Source organism: Symphodus melops (assembly GCF_947650265.1).
Source record: "Symphodus melops genome assembly, chromosome: 23".
Classification (NCBI taxonomy): Eukaryota; Metazoa; Chordata; class Actinopteri; order Labriformes; family Labridae; genus Symphodus; species Symphodus melops.
This window is the reverse complement of record NC_136713.1, coordinates 3,109,154-3,128,301: the sequence shown is the minus strand read 5'-3', so window position 1 is coordinate 3,128,301 and position 19,148 is coordinate 3,109,154. Positions and strand designations below refer to the sequence as shown.

The following is a 19,148-nucleotide window of genomic DNA, read 5'->3' as shown; positions in this document are numbered from 1 at the left end:
TGCTTTAAATGCAAATGAGTTGAGTTTGACCACACCCCTGTAGGAGTGCTAGGGCAGCTTGGCCTCTCTTCCTTTTTGACTGCATGTACGCACACTGCACTGAGCTCCGCCCGGCTGGCTCAGCTCTGTAACGTCTCTGTTAATACCCACAAAGACGGAACAGAGGGGGGGATCTCTTTTTGTTTTTTTGATGTATCCATGAAGCCATCTTTGACAGTTACTCACAAATAACAGACAAATACGTATTGTGGATTAATTCTGTAGTGATTCGGCATGTTCTCCCCGACGAGGAGGTCAATGAAGACAGAAGCTTAGAGCCTTACCTTTGATGCCAAACTTGGAGTTCCCTCCAAACTTGAGAACAGACACAAGAGAACGAAAACGGTGAAGACGACAGCAGCAATGCCCACCACCACGTACACCTGAACGATGACAAAACACGAGTTATTAACCTCCGAGCATGGGAAAAGAGACCCTGACAAGGTGTTTTCTAGACACAAATGAAATAGTAAACTAAACAGGTGGCAGAGGACTTACAGCGACTCTGTCTTTGTGAGTGACTTCAGGAGGGTCCTCTGTTGATAAGCAGAGAGAGAGAGAGGAAAGTAAATACAGTTACAGTGACAGAAGGACAGAGTTGAAATCAACATTTCTTTTCAACAGTATTGTAGCGAGCACAGATTGGAAAATGCTGCTGAGAGTCTAAATGGGCTCGCAACTGTGACTCCTTTGAACTCAAATCATATCAAAGTCGATCACTTTTAAGGATTCATTCAACAAAAGAACGACAAAATAATCCTACAAAAACGTCTAAAAAATGGTGATAATGACATAATCAAAGCCACTCACACTCTTTGTCTAATTATTGTCGCACACGTTTGTAAAATGAGGTCAAACCAGGCACAAATTACCGGACATGATATTACTTCATTAGAACTTTTCTGTTGCGACTCAGAAAATCTTCAGAACCAAGCGCACGACTCAGAGACAGAAGGACGTTTAACAAATAACAATTTATTAACACGTGACACGGGGTGAAATATATGTGCAGTACAATAATCAATGTGACTCTAGTGCAACCTAATAACCCTAAACCTAAACACGCGTGACGAGGAGCCAGATCGGACACACGAGACGAACAGGGGAAGACGGAGTCGCAGGAAGGACGGGAACGGGAACTACGGAGAAGGAGAAAATACAAGAGGTCAACAAACACGAGTAAATACAAGTATCCAGGAATAAACGAGGAGCAAGCACAAACACTGAGGAACAAACCCATGGAGATGAGACAATAATCTGGCACTGGCTTCCTGCAAGGAGCCATCTTAAATAGCCTGATGATGATGATGATTGGGAGACACCTGTGACCGCAGCTGAACCTAATTGAATGATTAGTGAGGGAAGGGGAGACAGGAGGGAATGACAGACAGGGAAACAACAACAAAACAGCACGTGGACACCCTAAACATGACATTTTCTGCTGTTTTGTTTTTTTTCTCTCCATCATTGGAGAGAGACGGGTAACCTCAGAGAAAGAGTGAGCGGGGTGACGTGCAGTAAAGGGCCGCCGTCGTATTCGAACCCACGGTCTCTGTGACGAGGGCTGCAGTTTCCACACAAGGCAACATAAGCCCAAGGCCATCCGATTGATTATTTAATGCAACAACAAATGACCAAATAATCAACACCTGTTAAAGACATAGTTTACTGGTGTTTAACAGCATGTTCAGCACCAGGTGGTTGTTTGTAGCAAATTAAAGAGCAAATGTCCACAAACCCAAAGCAGATCATTTGAATTGTGCATATGATGAAGGATTGTGACTTCAATCTATCAACATCAATCTAAAGAGCAGCACATTGATTTACAGATGAAAACAGTCGCTGTGTATTCTATCAATGCATGTAGGATGTGTAACATGAGTTCAGGCTAACTTTAGCTTATCTGTCCAATTTGGAGAAGTTTTGAACTCCCACATCTTCAAAGTCTTTTCTCTCATATTGTAAAGGTGCTCTAGCAGTTACCAAACTGGATTATTATTATCAGAGTTTCTCATATTAGCACTTAGAAGCTCTGCACTGCGTTGCAAGATCACGCCCTCTTCTTCTTCTGTCTTTCACTGACTTTCAACCATTAGCAGCTGCTTTAGTCTCAGTGTTTTGCATCAAATCTGGTTTGTGGTATCAATTCATACGTACGACAATTCATATGCTTCTTATTTCAAAGAAGTCAGATGGGGACCACGACACGATCATGCAACAGATAAAATCTGCCAGAGATGATGTGATTTCAGGATGAAAACAAAAGTTAGGTAGCTGGACTTGAATGAAAAAGCCATATTTTTCTACCTCTGTCTGAAATAAAGGGTTTAAGGCTTGAATTTCCCTCGGGATCAATAAAGTATCTATCTATCTATCTATCTATCTATCTATCTATCTATCTATCTATCTATCTATCTATCTATCTATCTATCTATCTATCTATCTATCTATCTATCTATCTATCTATCTAATAAACAGGGTTTCAGCTGGTTGTTTTCATTAGCCCCTTTTACATTGTCAATTCAAGCTGGCACTTTATTCCCCTGTGTGGAGCACAAGTAACAACAAGTCATTTAGAGAAGGCGGCTAAGTAATTGATCATTTAACTATGAGAGCTATGAAAAGTCAAATTCTTTGCAGTACCTGTTGGGAGCTCTGCAGGAGGGATGAGGTGTTGGAGAAAGAGACAGCAAAGAACCGTTAGCTTTCAAACATACCGAAACACTCAAAGAGTCAATTCTGCAGCATGCTCGTCACTAAATCATGTCGTCAGTCATGCCTGTTTTCAGAGCTTCTGTCAATAACATATCCATTACACAAACAAACATTAAAGAAAAAAAACATGAATTCAACATGCAAAATATCAATAACAGAATCACAACAGCATGGGTGCCACAAAAGAAAGGACAACAAGCCTCATGTCTAGCTGATGTAACGCACCCTCAGCAACTTGAGAGATAAAAGAGAAAGATTTATAAAATGTGATTTGTCTTCATGGAGGAGGATGAAAAGATGAGATATTGAACAGAAAAGAAACATTGATCTGAAGAGACACTGACAGCATGATATTAGTCGTTAGGAATATGTTTCACTCACCATAATAAGTTGGCTCCGTATCAGGATCTGCACATCAGAAAATGCAAAACAAAAAGAACATTTCATTGATATGTTGAGCTGACGCTGGCTTATAAAATATGTCAATAAAGATGTACCAGTGACTCTCTTTGGCAAAACATCCTGAATGTTCAAACATTTGAGAGCAGCTTTACTGCTCACCTTCACTGGGCGGCCTCATGAACTGAGCTTCCACCTCCCTTTGGTCTGTCCCATATCTGTTTGTAGCCACGAGCATGTAGCGGCTGTTGTTAAGGTATGTGGGGTTGTCCAGCTGCAGGTAGCCGTGGTATTCTCTCTCTGTGACCTCCTGGATCCTTGTAAAGATGAAGCTCCCTTCCGTCACCTTTTTTCCATTCAGAAACCATTGTAGCGTCGGCTCTGGGTTTCCTGGAAATACAAGGAAAGAGATTCTGTAGATTTCACTGGTTACATGTGTCTCGTTAAGTTGAAGTGTCTTGCTCAAGGACACATAGGATAAGTGGTCCTGCTTTGATTTATTAACATGGATATGATCATGATGATACTTCAGAAAAGTATCAGTGAAGGATGTTATTTGGATTTCTCTGTCGTACCTGTCATGCTGAAGTGGATGCACCAGTAATGGTCCGGGATCGGACTCAGCTTCGTGATCTTTGGAGGAACTGAGTGTAAAAGAAAGAATAAAGAGTTCAAGGGCACCGATGACAAACACAAACAGAAAACACAAAAACAAAAAAGCAAATAGCAATTCAGCGGTAGAACTAGTGAAGCATCCAATAACACTGATTAAAAGGAGGAGGAGCATTAGTCTTCTACAGCTTTAAAGACTTCACTGCACACACACACACACTGAATTAGAGCCGTACAAAGAATATCCAGCACCAGCGAGGACTCTTTCTCTCCGACAGCGTTCTCAGCCGTGCAGCTGATCTTGCGGTTGTGGTCCAGAGAGGACAGGTTGGAGAGTCGCATCACAGAAATCTGTCCTGATGTCCTGATCTGAGGAATGAAACACATTCTTATATCAGGAGTTTTCAACACACCCCTGGCACAGTTCTACATATTAAAAGATGCAGCTTTTAATGATACTATTCTTTTCACTTGTTGTCATTTAAAGGTCATTGTTCCTAAAGTATTGTATTTGTTTTTGCATGATTATTGCAATCCATCGTTGTACTGCAACAGTGACATGCAAGTTTTATCCCAGGATATACTAATAAATATCCATCAACCTATCACTGTTTAGTTCATTATTATTATTCTTTTTGGAGGGTGTTGGATAGTCTGAAATCAGGAGAGAGTGGGGAATGACATGGTTAGCCTCAGTACTGATTCTGACCTGGACCACCCACTTTCAGGACGATGGGGCATGTGCACTAACCACTACACTACTGGCACCTGCTAAAGGCAGAATTTCTGACTGAAAATGTGTCCCAACTTTTTCCCTGTCAGCACCCTTGTAACCTTTCTGGAAAAAAGTTGAGGTGAGTCAATGATCTAAACGTCATTATCCCTGCAAGAATGTTCCTGAATATTACCTGCTGTGATCATTCTCTCTCTCTTTTCCACTCACTCATTGATCCTGTGCAGACTCTGTCAACACTATGTTGTGTATGATGTAAACATTAAACAGTGACTTCCACTGCATGTGTGTGTGTGTGTGTGTGTGTGTGTGTGTGTGTGTGTGTGTGTGTGTGTGTGTGTGTGTGTGTGTGTGTGTGTGTGTGTGTGTTCTAACATCATATTCGGAGACCAGCGACATGTTCCATATCAGCTCAGGTGAGGGCACCCCAGAGGTTGTGCAGGTCAGGTCCACGCTCTTCCCCTCCATTACTCTCACTGTGGATGGGTTCAAAGTTGCCATGGGAAGCTCTACATCCAACCAGGGAGAGGGAAGGAGGAGGAGAAGAGGAGAGGCAGGAGGAGAAGGAGGCAGGGGGAGAGGGAGGTCGGAGGAAAGGGGGAAAAGGAAGGAAGCAAATTTAGGATTGGGACACTTGTCCTTTCATTCACAACACCAGGCATGTAACAACCTCAACAACAAGAGTGGAAGATTAGGCAAACACACACACACACACACACACACACACTACCACCGAGCAGGGGAAAACATGGACTCACAAAGAGAGACCTTGAATTCAATCTCCTGCTCTCCCTCTTACTTTCTCTCCTGCTTTCATTTAAGCACATTCGCCCCAATCAAAGAGAGACACAGCGACAGAGTTCAAACTTGGGAAAACCTCGCTGGTGTTACTGTCTGTGTTGTTGTCGTGACCCGCCTCGGAACACGACAAATTATCTCCATGTTCAATTATTTTCCAGCGCAGCTTTGATAGTCAAACCATCCATGACACATACTCTGTCAACATGTGAGTCATTAGCAGGAAAGATTTCACTATGATGTGTTTTAGTGTTTGGCACCACTGTTGTAAACATATGGAAACGACTGGCACTGAAGTGTCTGCAGAGAAACAGCCAACAGCACAATAAAGTCCTGACTAACAACATCAATGACAAAAGTAAGGAAGCCTGTGAGGGGAAAGAAAGTTGACCTGCCTATATGTCGTCTGACTAGTTTTAAGATGGCCTGCACAAGAAAAAGAATATCACAATAATAGTCCATCATGCATTATGGACAAGAAGAGGGATAAAGACACGAGTTGCAGAGTGGATAGTAACTATAACTTTGCCTTTCTAAATCCATTTGCTGCTCTTTATGTCTTCTACATGAACCTTCAGTTGATCTGTGGAGAGCTGATAGACAGTTTGAGCGCAGTGAATGCCAGCTGTCACCCGACAATGTGTCGCAGGGATTTGGCTAGGCGGGCTTCCAGATGTTCCGAGCAGAATGACACAGCCAAAAGTAGCGTTAGCAACACAGAAGATAGCGCTTAGCCTGCTAGCTCAAAGCATGGAGAAAACATCGTGGACAAGATGACAAGAAAGGACGCCCAACTTCAGGAGTTTGGAGACATTTTGGATATACACCATCCGACAGAAAAGAGTAACATGCTCTGGTAACTGTGCCGAAGACGAGTGCAGCCTAAGCCTAACCTACCCTAACCCTTAGTTTAGTTAAAATCTTACTTCTCTTAATGGGGTTGACAAGGCCATTCACATTATAAGTAGCTATTTTAACTTCTTGCATTCAGTGGTCATTGAGAAGAGAGATGACATATAACCGAGACTCACCACAAGTGTCCATAAGTAGCAAAATAAAACACAGGTTACCCCACACAGGCTGCCAATAACTGCAGCTAACAACAAAAACTCATACAACCCACAGAACACCATAAGAACAGTAAAGACAGAAAATAAGACTTCCAACTGTGGGGTCTTAATATCGACCCTGATGAAGCCCTGATGGATGAAGGGCTCTGAGGTAAAGCCTCTCCACCTGTCAGGTGGGAGAGGGCCTTCATGCATTGTATTGTCTCTGTCCCGGCAGCAAACAGAGAAACATCTTTCCCCGACGTTTACATTATACTCTTAGTTATATATATATATATATATATATATATATATATATATATATATATATAGCCCATACCGCACACCTTTGAGAATCAGCACATGTTAGCAGACTAAGTCAGCCCTCTGCTGGGAGTTCCCGGAGGAGAAAAAAAGAAATACATCAAAATAAAGTCACACCGGACTCACTCGTTAAAATCAAAATTCGCTGGCACCCAACAGTTTACAGATCACTTACAGTCACCCCGAGTCCTGGCGTCTGAAAGCCTGTAACTTTTCCTTAAATGCCGAAGCCCTGTCACCTCTGTCCCGGTTCCTCGGCCTCTTAACGGTGTGCCATGTGAACTGCTGGATCCTCTCCAAAAGTGAGTCCGGGTGTTTAATGACCGACACCGGGAGACCCCTCCTCTCCATATCCTGCGTCGCCTCCTGGTAGAAAACTCTGAATCTGGCGGGGAACGGCGTCTGAAAGCGGATTGTCTTCGCCTTCAGGACCGCTTTCGCTTCAGCATATTCCCTGCGCTTTTTTAAGACATCAGGCGCATAGTCGTGATCCACATTGACTCGTTTTCCAAGGTGTTCAAATCCTCTCTTTTGCCAGGCCGTTCTCAGCAGCTCTTCTTTCATCCTGTAGCTTGACAGTTTGACCACGATAGACCTCGGCGGGGAGTCCTCAAGCGGCTTCGGCATCAGGGCGCGGTGCGCTCTTTCCGCGCGTAGTTCAAATGTTTCCGGGAGCTCTAAACCCTCCCGCAGCAAGCGCTCCACAAACGCCACCATTGACGCAAGCAAAGATCTGAGTGTGCATCCTTGCGTTTATTTGCTCATTTGTTTGCCTGCTCATGTGAAAGAAATGGTAGCTTTTTTTCCTCTGCTCAGTGTCTGGGGAAATTACAATATACAGAGCTAAGCATGAAATACAGTGTGTGCTGCTTCTCTGCTGTAGGCGGTGAAGGTTCACATACCAGCAGCTCTTATATCAGATGTGATTACTGCAGTGACTTTGGTTAATGCATACAAAGCTCTCCTTCTATTTTATTTGCATGGATTTGAAACTGACTGAAATCTAAAAATCTCACTCCCCTGGGAACACGCTTACAATGTTTGCAATTGTAACAACAACATATGATAACATAATAACTCATAAAGCCTGTATCCTAGATTTAAGCTAGCAAAGGACTTACATAAAAAACAGATGTGTGAGACACATGCAAAACACACGAGAGCACACACACAATCGTCACAGATATTTAGAAGAAGAAATAGGTAGAGGAAGTCAGCAGGATGACCCTTTTCCTGCAGGCCCTTCAGCACTTTTCACTTTGTTACAGCTTGAGTAACAATGTCTTTTCCAGGCCCGTCCATCACACGTGTCTGAGTCCTCCACACTGTGTGTGTGTGTGTGTGCGTGTGTGTGTGCGTGTGTGTGTGTGTGTGTGTGTGTGTGTGTGTGTGTGTGTGTGTGTGTGTGTGTGTGTGTGTGTGTGAGCGTGTCCTTACTGCAGTAAGGTAAAGTCAGTCTGGACAGCAGCTTGCGGCCTCCTCCATCCTCGATGCAGCGCAGCTCCTGAATGTCTGCTTCCTCTCCTAACCACAGCTTGATCCACATGTTCTCACAGGAACAGTGCAGAGGGTTCCCTGACAGGATCCTACACACACACACACACACACACACACACACACACACACACACACACACACACGCACACGATCTATGGGGTCAATACAGTCCTTCTGTTTGAAGGAGACACTCACAGTTTTTGGGAAGAGTGTTTGGAACGTGTCATGAGCTGTTCTCCTCGACTCTGCTAATCTGTCGCTCACAGCACTGCAGGAGCCTCATATGTCAATAATGGCATTAGCATAAAATATCAAATTAAAAGTCAACTTTTTTATAAAATGAACGCTTGGACATAAATCTGAAAATTCCTATAACGATGTAAACTACTTAGTCCTAATGGTTGAGTTAAATTAAAGGAAGGGTTGGTAATTCTCTTCAGATACACTTTTTAAGATTTAGATTCTATTTAATAATAACAAGTATTTAGTTATTATTATTATTATTATTATTGTTCTATTTAATAATAATAAGTATTTAGTTATTATTATTATTATTATTGTTCTATTTAATAATAACAAGTATTTAGTTATTATTATTATTATTATTGTTCTATTTAATAATAATAAGTATTTAGTTATTATTATTGTTCTATTTAATAATAATAAGTATTTTGTTATTATTATTATTGTTCTGTTTAATAATAATACGTATTTAGTTATTATTATTATCATTGTTCTATTTATTAATATAAGTATTTAGTTATTATTGTTCTATTTAATAATAATAAGTATTTAGTTATTATTATTATCATTGTTCTATTTAATAATAATAAGTATTTTGTTATTATTATTATTGTTCTGTTTAATAATAATAATACGTATTTAGTTATTATTATCATTGTTCTATTTAATAATAATAAGTATTTAGTTATTATTATTGTTCTATTTAATAATAATAAGTTTTTAGTTATTATTATTGTTCTATTTAATAATAATAAGTATTTAGTTATTATTATTGTTCTGTTTAATAATAATACGTATTTAGTTATTATTATTATTATTATTGTTCTATTTAATAATAATAAGTTTTTAGTTATTATTATTGTTCTATTTAATAATAATAAGTATTTAGTTATTATTATTGTTCTGTTTAATAATAATACGTATTTAGTTATTATTATTATTATCATTGTTCTATTTAATAATAACAAGTATTTAGTTATTATTATTGTTCTATTTAATAATAATAAGTATTTAGTTATTATTATTGTTCAATTTAATAATAATAAGTATTTAGTTATTATTATTATTATTATTGTTCTATTTAATAATAATAAGTATTTAGTTATTATTATTGTTCTATTTAATAATAATAAGTATTTAGTATAAGTATTTAGGTCCTGACAGAAGTGAATAACTTGTGTGCTCTGAAGAAGAAACAAACACTTTGAACAATGTCTGCACTCTGTACGACTTTTATGAACCAATCAGGCCTCCCTGTCTCTCCCTTCCTTCAATGATTACAAAAATCATTCTTTCCCCAAGGCAGCAGTAAATCAAACACTGACAGTTGATATGAAAGGTGGTATATACTCTACATACTGTGACTCAGAGAGAGAGAGAGAGAGACAGAGACAGACTGACGGGGAACTCACAGATCAGAGATGTTGAGGTGTCTGAATATCTTCCAGGACAGCGATGACAGGTTGTTATCCTTTAGATTCCTGGAAAGTAAAACCAAACATCAGCGAGGGAGAGTGTTATATCAACACAACGAGGAATAATAAGGCAGCACATTTCTACATGCATTGTTTTTACATTCAAAGTTTCCCCTCTACAAGCACTGTGACAATTACATCTGATTAGTATAATAAGTATCAAGATTGAAAGATCAATTATAAGCAGTGTTCAGGCTGAAACTGAACTGAACTTCGTTTCCCATCAGACTCTCAGCTGTTGTTGATCTTCTTTCGTCATTTAACTCCAACAATAAATCATAGAAAACAGACTCACACTTACTGAGGCTGTTTCATCAGCAGCAAGCATCAATCTGTTCCCTGAGTTTAGACTTACAGGTACTGCAGCTTGACGTTGTTTTGAAAGGCCAGCTTGGATACGTATGTCAGTCTGCTGTTGGTTACCGTTCTGTCACACAAACAAAATCAAGTTATTACAAACAGTTTTCAGGAATCAAAATCACCTGCAAAAAAATCAGGTTCAAGATCTGTAACGTTAGAGAAACCAGATTCCTGTTTATTTCAATGACGTTCCTTTTGATATTAAAAGAGTCCACAGCTTTTATCCCGTATTACTGATGAATTAGTTAGCACTTGTAAATACTCTACAGATGCTGTTTTGAACAAGAAGAACCAAATAGTTGAAGCAGCAGGAGCCTGAACTCCAGGAAGACCTCTGGGATTTACTTATTGTCCTTAATAATGAATCCTGGAACTACAAACACATTAGCAACATCTTGTCAGTGTAAGTCGACAGAGCTGCTGTTGTAGCGTGAGGTGTTTTCACACCGTAGGAACTTTTTCTTAGTTCTAGGAACTATTGGAACCCTTCCTCTTTATTAACGGTTTCACCTGGCAGAGGCAAACCTGTTTAGCTCCTGCTTCATGGAAAGACAAGAAACTCCCCATGGTGTGCAGTTCTCAGGGAACTCACCTCATCTAAAAGTCTGAACACAGCTGTGGTTCTACTTTGCCATGGTGTAAATAGATCCATACACATCTACACAGATCCTTCAAACACGTGCACACTTGCTGATCTTTGTAGACGTGTGAATCTGTTTGTGTATTTATGGATCTATTTCTGCTTTTGTTCATTGTTTCACTACAACAGTACTTCTGTATAAGTGCTGTGTGGATATGAATGTGCAGAAACATCACAGATCTTAAAGAGCTGCTCCCTTTGGCTGTTTTTCAGGTGACTTTAAATGACTTGGATGCTGACAGATCTGACTGTAAATGCTCTACCTGATATACAGTATATTTGTGATTTCGGTTGATCTTGACAAATATGTATTGATATTTCATGTGTTGTCCTTTGCTAACAAGATGCTGCTAGTTTTCTAAATGCTGGTTAAAATGAAACAGATGACTGTTTTTAAACAGAAACCTCCAAGTCAGATGATTAGTTCAAAGTGCCTTTATTATCCCCACAGTCTGTGTGTGAGCCTCATCAGCTGAGGTGTGACATCACATATTTATCTTTTATGAATTACAATAATAATGCATCTGATCTGATATGAAAGATTTGTAGTTTACTATAAAAAACGAGACTGTAACATAATGACTGTAAAAAGATGTCAAATAGTGACATCTGGACCTTTTCCTGTTAAATAACATTGTTTGTAGAGAGTTTATGTGTCCTTACTTTATGCATGAACAGTCATCTGGCCTGCATTCATTATTTTGTCCTGATTCATCCACCATTACTAGATTATTGTCTTTGAGTGCGTAACATGTTTTATATTCATCTCTCTACCTGAAAGGACACGGGCTGGGAACTTAACACATTATGATGTTTCAACTCAAGTTGGTGCTGCTTGGTAGACTATTTAGTTTGAGATGAAGACATAAAAAAAATAAAAAAGAGGCACAGAGGCATAGAGCGCAGTAACTCACCCTGCAACATCGCCATCATCACAAGCAGTTTGAAAGCAACACACACACACACACACATCTATATGCCCACAATAACAAGAAGACCAGAATACTAGATTCTGCAAATATCAATAATTTGTAAAGACCATCTTCAATTGATGCATCACAGCATGTGAAGAGCTGAAGACTTTCCATGTAAACAAGTATTCTTCTTTTATCAGCCTTTAAACTTTCAACTTCGGCTTACGTTACTCTCATTCTTGTTATTAGTGCGACCTTGAGGCGTAATAAAGAAGTGACATGGTGAGTCAATAAGCAGGAAATCAAACATCTGCACTTGGCACCAGCGTGTCAATAATGGGATTACACCAATCAGGACGATGACGTGTTGTAGTATTCATATTTGGTACCATCCCGATAAGAGACAAATGAATGCATGTTTGTCTGCAGAAGACATGTCATGTATTAGCCGTGAAAGACTCACAGGTTCCTGAGATTGTTGTAGTCGTGCAGGTCTTTGTCGTTGATGGAGGAGAAAGCGCTCTGGTTAGCGATGTAGCTGTCAGGAGATACAAGAGTGTGTCAGGAGGCTCATTTGTTAACAGGGAGGAGGAAGCGTACACAGAAGCATTCGAACAAGACAAAGCAACATAATAAAGCCAGATCATTCAAACTGTTGGAGGCCTGCAGCTGATCAATGAACCTGGAAGAGTTTGTTAGATATAAAGAAGGAGGCTCTCTCTCCCTCTCCTCTTTCTCTCTGCTGCACTAGAGCAAGAGAGAGGAGATGATTGTGGTCAACTCCCTCCAGTGAATGAGTGTTACTGTGTGAACAGGTTTCTGCAAAACAATGTGTACTTAACAGATCTTTGAGATCAGATGTCCGAGAGCGGCTCACCTTCAGACGGAACAAGCTGTGACTGTCACAGCCGAGCTCTTTGTCAGCCTTGCTGCTGCACATGTCACAAGGTCATTAGATGATGCTTGAATGTGGCAGGCACGCAGAGACCCCGGCTGAATAAATCCTTTCTCATTAGAATCAGTGATTTCCAAAATGGGTTCTTCACAGTAAGTGGTTAGCTTCAGTTTTCATTTTCCACTTCTGAATTTAAATCAAAAAGAAGACTTTTTGGTTGATGATGAGGATTTTCAGCAAAGATTAAAGACAACTGCTTAACCTTCAAATACCTCATAGCAGGTGGCCTTGAAAGGCGCCATACAACAAATATCATATACACGTAATCACACATCCCTGCCTTCATTTTCTGTCTGATCTCTGCCCTTCCCGTCAAATAAAGCAAAGTTGACTGAAAAATAAAAAAAATGATGCTTTTCACTTTGGGTGAATGGTGACATCATCGCCTAACGCTGAGACCATCTCTGTTTTTTTCAGCAGCAATAATGAACGCTTCTCTGCATCCTTGTGTTAGCTACTAGAGAGGAGTAGTGCTTGAAGTAACCTCCATGTGTCTATTTGAATACACAATTACTACTTGTATGTTTGGATAGTTTCTAAGGTTGTTACATGTTCCTTCACACTGCATTACCTATACTTTCTGTACTTTCCTCTCTGTTGTTGTATCTTAAGGAGGCAGCTCCCACAAATATGAACAATATAAATATGATTGAAGTTTGCGTTCACTCAGATGAGATTCTACTTTATTGTCATTACACATATTCAAGCGTAGGAGAAACAAAAAGAGGTGTGCCATCTCACCAGAAGTGCAATAAGCAGATAGTGCAGGAATCTATCTACAAAAGTGAAGAGAATTGACAGATAATGTGAATTAAATAAATGCTAGAAATGTAAGTATATATAAGTGTAGGTGTATTCTGCACATTAGAATACGTAGATCAATGTTAAGTAACAAGCTATTTGTTTGCAAGTTTTCTTTTATACTTAAAAGAAAATACTTACTCGTTTATGTAAAACAAAAAAAGATAATTGAACTGCTTGTTATTCGGTTTAAGGAGTTTACACTGTACACTTTTAGACTCTGTGTTTCAGTCACATGTCCAAATAATCAGGATGTTCAATCAGTCACCACAGACGGGGACACTAGAACCTGCTGTAGCTCCCTGTTTTTCTTTTCCTTTGCAAGGTCGTTTGTAATGAAAAGGTCTGACGGTCATCAGTCATTAGCCAAACAGCCAGTCAGTGTCTTTCACCAGACTGCTGCTTCATCTTGCTTAAGTTTGACATCTTGAAGTATTATGCTCTTATAGAATGTAATATTTTAAGTAAAAGACAAAATTGTTTTAGCACAAGACACATTTTTAATGAATACAATTTGTTTATTTAAGCAAATAAAAGGGAAGTATTTAGTTATATCCTCCTTATGGTTTTACTTATCTCTACTCATTTTTTTAAGTTCTTTCTGCTCATATTTTCTGAAGACTTTATAGAGTATTTCAGTTAAATTTACAAAACAGTTTTTGTCATTTTGCTTAGTTCAGGCGTACTCGATTGAAAATATTGAGTAAATCTATTCATTATTCATGGTTTCTTTCACTTGATTTCAAAGCTTTGAAATTTACTCAATATTTGTGTGTAAAAATGTTTCATTTAAATTAAGTACCGTGCAGTATTATTTTTTAGGGTGTTAAGCAGAGGGAAAGGATGACATTCCTTTATTTGAAAATTGTTTGGAAATAAATGAAAGCAATGACAGAAACTAATTTGATGAAAGGAGAACCAATGATTCCCTCTTTTATGACACTCACATGTCGGTGATGTTCTCCATCTCCGCCTCGGGCTGAAGGACCGGGAAAGAATTGATTCCCCGCACAGGGTCCACGCAGGAGATCCTGGTGCTGCTGCAGGAGCAGGACGACGAGCATGCCTCCGAGGACATCCAGGGAACCCCCGAGCCCACAGCCACCCCGATCATCATCAGCCACCACCACGACCACCAGCAGCACCACCGCCACGACCATGACCCTCTCCCCGACGAGAAGAGAGCACCGCTCCCGGGTCTCCAGGCGCTCATCTCGGGTGCCAACTTCAGCTATATGGCTCGCTGAACAGCCCCGCGGCCACGGTACAGGGTGGCTGGGATCAGCCTCGGTCCAGCCAGTCAAGGAAGGGAGAGAATCAAGTCAAGATCCGAGGGTGAGGCGGTCAGTCAGCTGTGACCACACTGACAAGACGGTGAAAAACCAGAGACGATGTGAATACTTCCCCGTGTGTTTCCTCCAGAATCTCCAGTCAGTCAGTCAGTCAGTCACTCAGTCAGTCAACACTGAGACACTGTCAGGTGTGTTCTCTCTCTCTCTCTCTCTCTCTCTCTGAGTGTGTGGATGAGATGAGAGGTTGGTGGTAGTGATGGTGGTGTGGGCTGGGTTGAAGACACAGCTCCAGAATGAATGACAGACAGGATAAGGAGCCAGGCACTATGTAATGGGGAGGGGCTATTGAGAACTATGAGAGGTGTAATGAAATTTGACCAGAGAATTATTGATAAGTAGAGTGGGATGACCGGGTGAGAGCACACTGTTGACAAGGAGGAACCAAAAGATAGCACGGCTTTATTGAAATTTATTAAAAAAGGATATTTAAAAAAAAAAAAAAAAAAAAAAAGAACCAGGATAACAACAAATACCCACAAATAAAAATGCTAAAAGTCCATAAAAACACATGGGCTAAAAATGCTTTTAAAAAAATGGCACCGTCCCCTTCCTCCTCCAGGCAGTAACTCTTCTTCTGGTCACACACACCGGGTCACCTGCAATGCAAAGCATATACGCCAGCACGGGGATACGAGACTATTAGGGCCTTAGGCTACAGGGTGGAGTGTCGCTACAATACTTACACTCGAGGCAGAGTTTCCTCTGCCCCTGCGTGTGTTCGGCTTCACAACACTCCTCCACTCAGTCTCGATCTCTCCCGGCTGGCTCCTGTCCTCTGCACGCTGAGACACCTGCGCGGAACAACAAGCGGCAGTCAACGTCCTAACACAGCGGCTTCCTGTCTCACTTCTCTCCGACAAGTGCTACTATACGGTCCCAAAGGGTACTTACACGGAAGGCAGAGTCCTCCTCTGCCCCTGCGTGTGTATCGCCTTGCAGCACTTGCGGTCTCAGCGTGCGTGGTCCCCGATGCGTGTGCCGTCCTTCGCCTTTACTGCTTGAGCGGTGGTACGCGGTCTTCCTGCTCTCTTCCTGCTCTTCCGGTTCCGTTCCTGTTCCGTTCCTGTTCCTGTCCCCGTCCCCGTCCCCGTCCCCGTCCCCGTCCCCGTCCCCGTCCCCGTCCCCGTCCCCGTCCCCGTCCCCGTCCCCGTCCCCGTCCCGTTTCTCTTCTCCCGTCCCCGGTCTTTCCGTCCTCGTCCCCCCTTCTCCGCTCTGTTTGTTGCTTCCGTCCTTTTTTATGTGCATTCCTCCTCACCAACACAGGTGCGCTGATTTGAAGGTCTCCGGGATTGGGGCAAAGTCATGTGATCAATTAAGTCGTGCAGCATGTGACTATGGCAGTTCTTATGATATAAATGAAAAGTAAAAATGCACTGCAAACAATAAAAACACAAAAACACTGCAAACGATAAAAACTAAAAAATAAAATGCCGTAACACTTTATGCTGGATCACAACTACGATGAGGATATCAGAGCAGGTCACGTACAGAGTGATTCCTCTCTGACCCCTTGCCTTTAGGGAAATGTCACTTTGCTCTGCTTGCAGAACGGGTCAGGTACAGAGCAAAGGGGTCTCTTGCTCAAGGGTACCTCGACACAGCTGCGTGATTTCTTGTAAATTGTGCAGTCGGTGGGGTGAAAGGCCAGCACGCTCTGTGACATGTTACTCAGGCCTGTTGAGTAAGTGAACGAGGTGTGAGCGTCCTAGAGGAGAGGTGGAGCTGACTCTTGTGTTAGAGAGGTTATTTCATTTATCTGCTTGCTGGCTTCACACTATGTCCATAAATGAGATAGAAGGGTCTATTTATTTACAGGCTGTAATTGCCATAATTATCCTCATCATCATCATCATCAGGTTGCTAAGCTGGGGTTTAATAAGTAGACCTGTATACAGTTAATCAGTGTGAAGGTGCCTTTATTCTAAAGGAAAGTTGTAACTTTACATTTCTAACTTTATATGGACAACAATGTGAGAAATGAATGCAAATGACAAACTATCCTTTTGTTTTTATTTAACCAATAGTATATATCAAATGATACTATTGGTTTTGAATGCCAGCTGTGCTTGCTGTTGAATCTTTCACTAAACATTGGATGTAACGTCTTCGGTGTCACATGAGGGATCCATCACCAATCATCAAGTCTTCACCCGGCTTGTACTAGACCAAGCGACACCTTATTAAATCAATCAGCCATATTTCATAATCATAGAGGGCTCCCAGCCAAGACAGACTTGAATCAATACCACCAACATTAACCAATGCATCAAAGAAAGAAGTTCATCAATCAGGTTACTGGAGCCAGTTCATTCAAACTGAGTTTGTACTAAATAAAAAGAGCTCTGGCTTATTGCTATTGCATGTTTTTTTATTATTATAAAAATGCCCAAAACACAAAATAAAACAAAAATAACATTTAAAGGTGTTACCATCATCTTCTAAACAGGGGACTTTAATGATCATTTGTAGTTTATATTTTAACAATGTAAAATTGTTTCATGATTTACAGATAAAAATTCCTCCTTTATCTCACCTTTCCGTGTCTGTGAGAATCTCAGATTAGCTTGTGTATAGCACAGGCCATTTCAGGTACTGTCTCTTTAAGGCCCTCGATATGTTTTAATCTTTCCCTGTGGAAAAAGTGACTTGTCTTATCTCTTTGCTGCTTTTGACCTATACTAGACATGTTTTGACACCGTTTGGCCTCCTTAGAATCCTAAACTTGGATTGGCTATGTGCCTTTTCACAGGTGTGAGTATTTAAAATGAGTTATTAAGGCTGTGTTTTTTCAGGTTGCTGGTAGTTTTCTTTATATTTCAATGACACAATTTTTTCTTTTGAAGAACTTTAAATTGTGACTGATCATTACACCTTCAGACAAACAGGTTTTTGAGCCCTTAAAGGTAAAATATTATGAAAAATGTACTTTACCAAGTTTCTCTTACTCTAATATGTGTACCTGGTCTGTCTACAAACCTACCTATGATGAATAAAGTCCATCCTCTCTGTCTTTGCCAGCTCTACTTGTGCAAGCTTGTACAGCTCAAAAATGTGTGCTCAAACTGGCTGTATGGATATTTTCCCTTTGTGACATCACAAAGGGAAAATATCAAGGGTCTATTTATTTACAGGCTCTAATCGCCATAATTATCCTCATCATCATTATCATCAGGTTGCTCCTTTTCTTCACCCTTCAATTCTAATGTTACATTGATGTCTCCTTTTCTTCACCCTTCAATTCTAATGTGACATTGATGTCTCCTTTTCTTCACCCTTCAATTCTAATGTGACATTGATGTCTCCTTTTCTTCACCCTTCAATTCTAATGTGACATTGATGTCTCCTTTTCTTCACCCTTCCTTCCTAAAGTTACATTGATGTCTCCTTTTCTTCACCCTTCCTTCCTAATGTGACATTGATGTCTCCTTTTCTTCACCCTTCCTTCCTAATGTTACATTGATGTCTCCTTTTCTTCACCCTTCCTTCCTATTGTTACATTGATGTCTCCTTTTCGTCACCCTTCCTGTGTGCTTAGCTTTCTGGAACAGAAAATGGAGACTTTCCAGGCGTGTGTGGCAGAGCACAGAGACCTGATTCACCTGATAATACACCTGGTTTTAGTAGCAGCTAAACTATCTTTGTGAGCATCCGTTAAAGTGTAACTCATGACCCTGAATGGGTCAAGGCCTCGACATTTAAAGAGTGTGTGAACAACTGGCCCAAGTATCAGTCAAACTCATTTCTTCATTTGTACCTCTTATGGTGGGATTTTATCGAGGACAAAGACTCTTATTTTCTTTCTTCAGTACTTCAGATTTTTGCAGCCACATTCCCAATATTCAAATCGATCCTCTGATGCCACATTAGTGTCACACAACTAACATTCCCTCATCTTTTTAAGGCATCATGATTGATCAGAAACCGAACAAAGAAAATCGTCATCACAGTCAATACTTCCGATAACTCCTTGGCTACCAGAGTACCCAGCATCCGTTAACCCGAGGGGCTTCAATATAAATCGTAAGGCAGTTTAAAATCAATACAAGTGTCAAGGTGATACGGTGAGCGTCAGCAGCTGCAAAGAAAGATTTTCAAATTGAGGACGCACCACCGTCTTTTAAATCGGAGGTGTGGAAACATTTTGGCTTCCACACGGCAGTAAATAAAAAGAGGTGAGAAGATAACAGACAACACAAAAACTGTGTGCAGAAGACGGGGAACTTTTTCTCCTCCTTCATCCTG

The 19,148-nt window shown here is 40.6% G+C and overlaps 3 protein-coding genes across 7 annotated transcripts in view; 1 reads left to right on the top strand and 2 right to left on the bottom strand.

The window, feature by feature from the left end:
- Window positions 1-19,148, top strand: part of LOC306818859 (solute carrier family 28 member 3-like) — a 145,764-nt gene that overhangs the window by 66,695 nt on the left and 59,921 nt on the right. The window lies entirely within an intron of this gene.
- LOC306818856 (BDNF/NT-3 growth factors receptor-like) overlaps window positions 1-19,148 on the bottom strand; it is a 151,517-nt gene that overhangs the window by 86,354 nt on the left and 46,015 nt on the right. For 3 of the 5 annotated variants that reach the window (XM_079336580.1, XM_079336581.1, XM_079336583.1), the window contains 5 exons: window positions 4,874-5,007; window positions 4,002-4,134; window positions 3,729-3,797; window positions 3,316-3,543; window positions 3,136-3,162 (listed from right to left, as the gene is read on the bottom strand). In XM_079336580.1, coding sequence (XP_079192706.1) covers window positions 3,136-3,162; window positions 3,316-3,543; window positions 3,729-3,797; window positions 4,002-4,134; window positions 4,874-5,007 — 591 coding nt within the window. Of the gene's footprint in view, window positions 1-323; window positions 423-537; window positions 576-3,135; window positions 3,163-3,315; window positions 3,544-3,728; window positions 3,798-4,001; window positions 4,135-4,873; window positions 5,008-19,148 lie in introns of all 5 variants that reach the window. The other 2 variants (XM_079336584.1, XM_079336582.1) reach the window with 2 other exon arrangements.
- On the bottom strand, window positions 9,818-14,897 carry LOC306818777 (BDNF/NT-3 growth factors receptor-like; the record flags this gene model as incomplete). The annotated part of the gene is made up of 4 exons (XM_079336496.1): window positions 14,502-14,897; window positions 12,262-12,336; window positions 10,240-10,311; window positions 9,818-9,890 (listed from the first exon to the last, which is right to left on the bottom strand). Exons 1-4 carry the CDS (start codon window positions 14,765-14,767, stop codon window positions 9,818-9,820), a joined length of 486 nt encoding a protein of 161 aa, XP_079192622.1. The 5' UTR covers window positions 14,768-14,897.